The 10063-nt window shown below is 36.1% G+C and overlaps 1 protein-coding gene across 1 annotated transcript in view; it reads right to left on the reverse strand.

Annotated features, from left to right (window-relative positions):
- Positions 1-10063, reverse strand: part of ROBO2 (roundabout, axon guidance receptor, homolog 2 (Drosophila)) — a 657579-nt gene that overhangs the window by 65118 nt on the left and 582398 nt on the right. The window contains exon 18 of the mRNA XM_010844340.1: positions 1043-1225. Coding sequence (XP_010842642.1) covers positions 1043-1225 — 183 coding nt within the window. The remainder of the gene's footprint in view (positions 1-1042; positions 1226-10063) is intronic.

Raw genomic sequence — 10063 nt, forward strand, 5'->3', positions numbered from 1 at the left:
CTTGTATGCTAAAAGTTATAGCAGCTGATAAGCTTAATAAGTAATGAAGCCGCTGTAAAATCACTTATGAAGACATTTATGCTTCTTATTAAAGTAAAAATCAGAAATAGAAGATGAATAAAATATCTCAAATTTTTAAAAATATTTGTAGGACAATGATAAATTAAAATTGTTCCCTTGTTTTAGAAAATGTAAAGTATTTGTGAGGCATTTTTTTTTTTAATCATTGTTAGAGAAAGTACTTAAAATGAATGTAATTCAAACTTTAACTGAACATAGCTTCATTATCGAGGTCATTTTTCACTCACTGACTTGATAATTTTTTCTCTTTTTCTGCCTTGGATGTATTTTGAAGGCCACAACTTGGGACATCCTTAAAATTCCTGCTCTGGATTCAAAGAAAACATTTTCGCAAACAAGTAGAACATCTAGGATCTTACTTTTCTTCTCTTTCTTTTGCTTCTGTTTTTTCTTCTTTCTAAAACGCTCATTGGTCACGTTAAAGTAGACATTCTATTTAAGAGACCAGTAAAATAAATCATGCCTCATAAGTTTCATCAATCCTGGTGAAATTTTTTGTTTTGTTTGTATGTTCCATCTGGGATACATTTCCCTTTGTAATCTGTACTGTAAATATGAAAAACTACATTTCAAATCTTTTTTCTTTTTTTCCTGAGCATTTTAGGAATGCTCTTGCTTAAATATACTTCTCAAACATGGTGTCAAAGCTTGCAAAGTCTATGTGTGTGTGTGTGTGTGTGTGTGTGTGTGTGTGCATTGAACTATTAAGAAAAATGGCTAATCACTTTATTGGTGTGTGCTCTTCTTACGCTTCCTTGGAGATACAGGCAAAAAGATGGCCTTATGGTCATAATGTGATATGATGAAGAGCAGTGTATTAAAGCTTGTTGTTTATCATGGTTTAAATCAAGCAAAAAACACCCATTCATTTACTCATTTCATAACCCGTTTCATTCCTTCCCTTGCATTTTATCATATTTCTAAAGCTAAGACATTTTCTTAGCTGGAAATAGCCTCTTACCAGCATAATTACTGAGTCCCTTTCTCTTCTTTCTTCGCCAGTACAACCAGATGCTAAAACCCATCAGGATTACCCAGCAGGCACCACCAATACCAGCTATAAAAGCTGGTTGCTTCACAACATCAGTGATTTGCTCAGTTATGCTGTTATTGTTTTCGGTAATGACAACTTCATTTCGTCCCCCTGTGGAAGAAACAATGGTGTTAGTGCTAGTAAATATTAAGACCCAAAACCCCACAAAAATACATGCGTGCTACACCAAAGGCACAGAAGAGTGTAACCTTCTTTGAAGCAGGTAATATTTGTTGTGTCCTGACCCTGTCGTAATTTACTGGTGAGCAGATTTTGTAAGTTTCAAAAGGAGAATCAAATCATAAGTTTGAAATGTGAATAAGAACATTGCTCCTTCGTGTTTTGTTTTACTGTGGACAGATTCAGAACCACTTCTTGATTTATTGCTTCATATATAAATACTAAAACAAGTGTGTGAGCTGAAATAATAATAACTTTTCTTCAGTTAGGTAAAGCATTTTGTAAGACAATTCTCATTTAAAAAAAGAAAAGCAACTACAACATTTAAACTGAATATTTGCAAATTACCTTTCCCCTACAGCACTGCCTAATACAGATGATCAAAATATTTCTCTTAATATTTTACCAAATAATTTACCTTGATCAAACATATTTTAATTTTCTGGAAGGTATTGAAACTGCTATATTAAATAATGATAATAACATAAACATCTTTCCATAGAGATTAGTATCTATAGTTAAAATCTCACAGAAAGATAAAACTCCTAAATGCCCTTAAAGTATCTGAAACTAATTTGAAAATCCACTTGAAAGTTGGCTACAAAACAACTTGAAACTTAATTCTAAGGTCTATGTAACAAATCATACATTTAAATCTAAACTAAGATTATTCCAGAAGTTGTCACATTTCTGACAGTTTAGCCCTCTCAGACATAATAAAGACAATCTCAACCCACAATTTTAAACAGGTTTAAGACTCATGGAATTCTAACATTACTAATGAGCAAAGATTTAGGTGCTTATTTAATAGATGGATGAATTCAGAAACTGGAAACTAAGTGAATTCTCATATTAATATCATATCTCATTCAGTTCAGTTCAGTTCAGTCACTCAGTCGTGTCCGACTCTTTGCGACCCCATGAATCACAGCACGCCAGGCCTCCCTGTCCATCACCAATATCTCATTAGTGAGTAAACAAATAATCAAAAAATAAATTGTGAGCAAAAAATAAATGGTAAATTTCAGCATACCATATCAAAGGAACGTGTAATTCTCTTGTTTTAGTTATCCTGGCATTGTAACATACTGGAAACAGCAAGGTCTTTGAAGTTCCACATCTGAGTATCATCTCTGTCACTTCCAAGCTAGGAAAGCAATGGGTTTATGTAGGGCACTTAATCTTCTAGAATCCCTGTTTCTGTTAGCTGGTGACAGTAGTGCTATTTCATATATTTGGGAGGATTAATCCAGATGATGAATGTAAGGAGTGGACTTCCCTGGTGGCTCAGCAGTAAAGAATCTGCCTGCAATGCAGGAGACGCAGGAGACGAGGAAGATCCCCTGGAGGAGGGCATGGCAACTCACTCCAGTAAGTTGCCTGGAGAATCCCATGGACAGAGGAGCCAGGCAGGCTACAGTCCATGAGGTTACAAAGAGTTGGACACGACTGAACGACTAAGACTTTACTTTTACTTTACCTGAGTGGGTCTTAAGTAACTCTTAGCTTCACATGGCCATAACTTGAGTCACAAATTATAGTGTTTCTATTAACCTCTTTACATGTGCTTGTGTATGTGCCCAGCCATGTTTGCATTGCTGGAGATTCTTTACCATCTGAGTAATCAAGGAAGCCCCAGGTAGGAATATAAGCTGTAAATTATCTAGATGTGAGAGTCCTTCAAACCATAGGTGACTTGTTTACCAAGGTTTCACCTTTCTTCCAGAGAAGAAAATTAGCCTGTATCTCCCAGCCTCGCTTGTATTGGAGTGCAACAAAGTGACTGAATATTGGACAGGCAGATTCATGGTATCTCTGGACCAATCCATGTACCACTGTGACAGCACTTCATACTCTCTTTCCTAAGGTGTTGGATAGAACAAGAGATCAGTCGTGGGATGCTGACCCTATGAGATACGGTACACCATTGACTGGAAGGATCCACATTTCATGAAAAACTCTATGGAGTAGAAACCCCATCCTTCATTCTGCGAACCCATATTAGACTGACTATGAATAAGAAAGAAATTTTTACTTTATAAGCCAACCAGAATGCCCATTTGTTTGTTATTTGTTGTTCAGTTGCTAGGTCGTGTCTGACTCTTTGTGACCCTGTGGACTGCAGCACGTGAGGCTCCTCTGTCCTTCACTCTCTCCCAAAGTTTGCTTAAGTTCATGTTCATTGGGTCAGTGATGCTGTCTAACCATCCCATCCTCTGCTGCTCACTTCTTTTGCATTCCATCTTTCCCAGCATCAGGGTCTTTTCCAAAGAGTCAGCTCTTCCTATCAGGTGTCCAATGTATTGGAAACTCATGTTCACCAACAGTCTTCCAATGCATATTCAGGGTTGATTTCCTTTAGGATTGGCTTTGTTTGATCTCCTTGCTGTCCAGGGGACTCTCAAGCATTTTTCCTTGCACCACAATTCAAAAGTATCAATTCTTTGACAGTCAGTTTTCTTCATGGTCCAGCTCACACATCCGTACATGACTACTGGAAAAACCAAAGCTTTGACTATATGAAATTTTACTGGCACAGTGATGTCTCAGTTTTTTAAATTGCTGTCTAAGTTTGTCTTAGTTTTCCTTCCAAGGAGAAAGCATCCTTGAATTTCATGGCTGCAGTCACCATATGCAGTGATTTTGGAGCCCAAAAAAATAAAACTTGTCACTGCTTTCACTTTTCTCCCTTCTATTTCCCATGAAGCGATGGGTCCGGATCACTTGATCTTTATTTTTTGAATGTTCAGTTTCAAACCAGCTTTTTTACTCTCTCCTATCACGCTCATAAAGAGTCTCTTTACTTCCTCTTCAATTTCTGTCATTCAGTTCAGTTCATTTTAGTCGCTCAGTCATGTCTGACTCTTTGCAACCCCCTGAATCACAGCACGCCAGGCCTCCCTGTCCATCACCAACTCCCGGAGTTCACTCAGACTCACGTCCATCGAGTCAGTGATGCCATCCAGCCATCTCATCCTCTGTCGTCCCCTTCTCCTGCCCCCAGTCCCTCCCAGCATCAGAGTCTTTTCCAATGAGTCAACTCTTCGCATGAGGTGGCCAAAGTACTGGAGTTTCAGCTTCAGCATCATTCCTTCCAAAGAAATCCCAGGGCTGATCTCCTTCAGAATGGACTGGTTGGATCTCCTTGCAGTCCAAGGGACTCTCAAGAGTCTTCTCCAACACCACAGTTCAAAAGCATCAATTCTTCGGCACTCAGCTTTCTTCACAGTCCAACTCTCACATCCATACAGTTAGTGTGGTATTATCTGGATATCTGAGGTTGTTGACATTTTTCCTGACAATCTTGATTCCAGTTTGTGATTCATCCAGCTTGGCATTTTGCATGATGTACTCTGCATATAATTTAAATAAGCAGGGTGACAATATACAGCCTTGTCATACTCCTTTCCCAATTTTGAACCAGTCAGTTGTTCCATGTCATGTTCTAACTGTTGCTTCTTGACTTGTATACAGCTTTCTCAGGAAACAGGTAAGGTGGTCTGGTATTCTCATATCTTAGAGAATTTTCCAAAGTTTGTTGTGATCCACACATCCAAGGCTTTAGTGTAGTCAATGAAGCAGAAGTAGATGTTTCTTTGGAATTCCCTTGCTTTTTTCTATGATCCAACAGATGTTGGCAATTTGATTTCTGGTTCCTCTGTCTTTTCTAAACACAGCTTATACATCTGGAGTTCTCTCTTCACATACTGTTGAAGTCTAGCTTGAAGGATTTAAAGGATAAACTTTCTAGCATGAGAAATGAATGCAAATGTACAGTACTTTGAACATTCTTTGGCATTGCCCATCTTTGGGGTTGGAATGAAAACTGGCCTTTCCTATTCCAAGCCAGTGCTGAGTTTTCCAAATTTGCTGACATATTGAGTGCAACATGTTAACAGCATAATCTTTTAGCATTTTAAGTAGTTCAACTGGAATTCCATCACCTCCACTAGGCTGTTCATAGTACTGCTTCCTAAGACCCAGTTGACTTCAGACTCCAGGATGTCTGGCTCTAGGTGAGCGACCACCTCATCATTGTTATTCAGAGTATTAAGACTTTTTTGTATAGTTTTTCTCTGTATTCTTGAGAACTTTTCTTAATCTGTTCTACTTCTGTTAGGTCTTTACTGTTTGTGTCCTTCATCATGCCCACATTTGCACGTAATGTTCCATTGATATGTCCAATTTTTATATAGTCCAGTATTTCACTTCTGAAGTTTCTTTTGTGTTAATTTCCAGATTTAAAAATCATCTTCACCTGTGTAGTAAACCTGATTCATTTTCCTCCTCTATTTGCTTTTAATCAATATACATATAAACATAGTCTAACATGTATTTAAAATGAGCTCATATTCATATATATATACTGTGCTAAACACTAGATATAACTAAAAAGAAAACACCTTATAGCACAATCAGAAAAGAAAAGTTGTCCTTCATTTGTGTAAAAGAGTCATAAAACATCATATTGAATATAGTGGAATATTTATGTTGCCCAAGGTGTATTAGTGTTTCTAGTACAGCTAGTACTTTTGAAACAATGTTGTCAGTTGAACTAATTAGAACACAGACATGGGATGTGTGTGACCTGTGACAGTGTGTTGCTATTTCAGACAAAAAAAAATATAATGAAATATAATGTCTCCCTCCCATTGGAGAGTAATGAAGAACCAAACTAATTTGTTGGACTAAAAATTAATTAGACACATCAGATTCGATTGTACCTATTACTGTGAAAGTTTGCAGCTGTTCCACATATTATTACCGACTATGTAAGGTAAGCGTGAAATGGCCAAATGATTACAGAAACAAGCTATATTATTAAGCAAGATTATGGAGACTTTTAAGTCAATAAAAGTTTATTATATGACATGGTTGTTTGATGCTTATATATGTAAATATATTTGGTTGCTTTTTTGTGTGTGCAGTTGCAAATAGAATTATGGATATTTTGATGTAAAAGTCAGTTTAACAGCGGAAGTGGCAGACAAAAGAACAATATTACTGTTAAGCCTGGGTGAGGCTGCTTATTATATTTATATAATATTTTAATTAAAGGTCCTTTTAATGTAGCTTTCTGGAATAAAAGCTAAGCTGACAAGGAATAGATGAAACAGTACATTGTCTGGAATAAGACAAATCTAAAATTATCAGCCATAAATTACATCAAATGCCAATACATGATTTAATTAAAGCAAAGGGGAAATGAGGAAGAGCTTGAGTCACTTCAAGTGCTGTTTCCAGTACTGAGTAGACAATAGGGAAAGCATAAATTGAAAGAGAAGAGGAGATTAGCCATCACTAAATCACTTTTCAACTAAGGAATAACAGTTGTGTAGATAAGGTTATCAGACAAGATGTTAAGGTAGATATGTGGGAGTAATTAAAGAAACAGTTAAACAGTACAACAGTGGATATTAAAAAGAAATAAATCTTTTGAGGACAAATAGCCTTTTTCAAATTGAATTGTGCATGTGTGTGTGCGTGTTGTTTGTGTTTCTAATTTATTTCAAGTGGTGCAATTCTATTTTCTATAATTAGATCTTGGATAAGGTGATATTCTATCCATATAAAGAGGAGATAGAAATATTACTTGTATTTTATTTTTTATTTCATATAAAATCTGAAAAGTTGTATGATATGTAAACAAATTACACATTATCCACTTGATCACTCAATCTTTTTAAAATAATACAAGAGTATTTATTTATTAGCAAAGATAATAGTAAAAAAGAAACCATGAAAGGGAAATATAGATGTTTGATAATCCTACTGGCCTTTGATTTAGAAAAATTATATTCAGTCAAATTTTCTATACATATATGCTAGAGGGGCAGTGAAAAAAATGTTTTGCTTACTTATCAAGGAGCTGTCCTATAAAACTACGCGTTTTGAAGTGTGTTAGTTGCTCAGTTGTGTCTGATTCTTTGTGACCTCATGGATTGTAGCCCATGGGATTGTAGCCCTCTGTCCCTGGGATTCTCTAGGCAAGAATACTGGAGTGGGTTGCTATTATTTTCTTCAGGGGATCTTCCCAACCCAGGGGTTGAACCTGGGTCTTTTGCATTACAGGCAGATTCTTGACTGTCTGAGCCACTAGGGGAGCCTTTCAAATATGTTTCATAATTTTTAAGTGAAAACTTACTGTTTTATTTCTTAATAACATATTCTAAATATTATTTAGAAAACATGTAGAAATAAGAACGTGTATCTATATCTAAATCTGTTAAATCCTTTTGGGTGTATCTGTCTTTCTTTCTTATTCCAATTTACTTCAGAAAATCTCAGAAGGGCCAAGATTATAGGCTTCCCTTAGGTTAAGAAATTAATTCAGTCTGTATGACTAATTAAGAAAGGGAATACAATTTACAGAAAAGTTAACACTATAACTTTTTTAATGCTTTTAATATATAAAAGAAAGCACACTTGGAGAATCTAAGAATGTTTAACCTCATGACTGAATATTTCATGCACGTGTGCTCAGTTGTGTCCAACTCTGTGCAACCCCATGGACTGTAGCCTGCAGGCTCCACTGTCCACGGGATTTTACATGCAAGATGCTGCAGTGTGATGCCATTTCCTCCTCTAGGGAATCTTTCCTACCATGGGATAGAAACCACATTTCCTGCGGCTCCTGCATTGGCAGGTGGATTCTTTATCACTGAGCCACCTGGGAAGCATATGACTGAATGTTAAATCTCTTCATTTACAATAAATGGCTTTGTAATAAGAAACAATTTCCCAGATTTTGATAGTATGCTCTAGATGCATCATTTCTGAAAATAAACAGAAAAGCATGGGAATGGCACATTTGCTTGTATTAAACTCTGGACAAGTATTTTTAAAATATATAAACTCTAGGAAGAATATTTAACAAGCTAAAGACAATGACAAATAAAATCAGGGTGATCTGAAGGGATTTGCTTTTTGAAAGAATAAAACCACTCAGGAAAAAAAAGTCTGCATTTATGAAGCTTTCTAGCCCCCTAGAGAGCTCAATCCATGCAGTGCTAGGGAGCTAGAACCCAAGCTGAAAATCACAATTTTATTTGTAGGAGATGTCAGAGAGCAGCATTCACAGCAGTCAGTGTGACTAAAAATTAAGGGAGAGATCATGTGAAAGAGGGAGAGAGAGGAGGGTAATGTTCTAAAATGTGTGCATAAATTCTCCCTCAGTCCTAGACTGAACTACGAATTGTGCAGGTAGAAGGACACTTTCAAGGATCTGGTGAAACTCAAAAGGTAAAAAGCGGAAGAGGCTGATCAGACTCTCTCACTGCAGACACTGTACAGTTTAAATTCCACTGAGTTAGGCAGATCAGATAAACATATTAGGCTTTTCACTGAAAACTCAGGGGCTCCATGCCTTAGAAGTAAAATAAATAAATAAACTGAGGTTTGGCCTGAGTATATTGTCAAAAGATAAATAGTCCATACTAGCAAAATGCAAAAAAAAACCTCCACAAGATCAAGATGATCAGCTAGTAACCTAATTGTCTCTAGGTAAAAAACCAACATTCTTCAGAAGATCACAAAATTGCATAGTCTGTTACAATACACAGTCCAACACACAGTAAAAAATTGCCAGGTATGCAAAAACAAACAAAACAATAATAACAGTCACAACAACAACAAAAGAAATGAAGGAACAATGACCTAAGATCAAGAGGAATAGTAATCAGTAGAAATAGACCACAAGATGCCATGGATATTTAAATTAGAGGAAAAGACTTTCAAGCAGTCATTACAATATGTTCAATAACTTAAAACAATAGAGTTTATGAATGAACATATGGAAAATTTCAGAGGGAAATGAAAACATTCAAAAGAGAACAAATGAAAAGTGTATTATTTAAAGTGAATAATTCACTGGATACTTTCATTCCTGCCTATGTAGGAATAAAGGAGTGGGATATGCAATTCCACCATGAACTAGTATGTGAAATACTTCACCTAGCAAAGTATGTGAAATAAAAGCACAGAATTATCAGAACAGGGACATAAAGCAGGAAAATGTTAATATATTCATAACTTTCTGTCTGATTATAATATCTAAAATGTGATGCTGTGAAGGGGAGCCCAAAATAGCTGAATAGCATTCCTGAGTTAAAGAGATAATGAAACCCAGGAACATGAGTAATACAAAATATTATTTCTTAGTTTTATTTGAAAGATTGTTTAAAGTCAAATCAACAATAATACTTCATGTATCTTTTTAAATTATTCAGATTTAAATTAAAGAAAGTAGGAAAAACCACTAGAACATTCAGGTATGACCTAAATCAAATCCCTTACCAATACACAGTGGAAGCGACAAAATAGATTCAAGGGATTAGATCTGATAGAGTGCCTGAAGAACTATGGACAAAGGTTCCTGACATTGTACAGGAGGCAGGGATCAAGACCATCGCCAAGAAAAAGAAACGCAAAAAGACAAAATGGTTGTCTGAGGAGGCCTTACAAATAGCTGAGAAAACAAGAGAAGAGAAAGGCAGAGGAGAAAAGGAAAGATATACCCCTTTGAATGGAGAGTTCCAAATAATAGCAAGGAGAGATAAGAAAGCCTTCCTCAGTGATCAGTGCAAAGAAATAGAGGAAAACAATAGAAAGGGAAAGACAAGAGATCTCTTCAAGAAAATTAGAGATACCAAGGGAACATTCCATGCAAAGATGGGCTCAATAAAGGACAGAAATTGTATGGACCTAATAGAAGCAGAAGATATTAAGAAGAGGTGGCAAGAATACACAGAAGAACTGTACAAAAACTGT

Source organism: Bison bison, unplaced genomic scaffold, assembly GCF_000754665.1.
Source record: "Bison bison bison isolate TAMUID 2011002044 unplaced genomic scaffold, Bison_UMD1.0 scf7180017864200, whole genome shotgun sequence".
NCBI classification, from domain to species: Eukaryota; Metazoa; Chordata; class Mammalia; order Artiodactyla; family Bovidae; genus Bison; species Bison bison.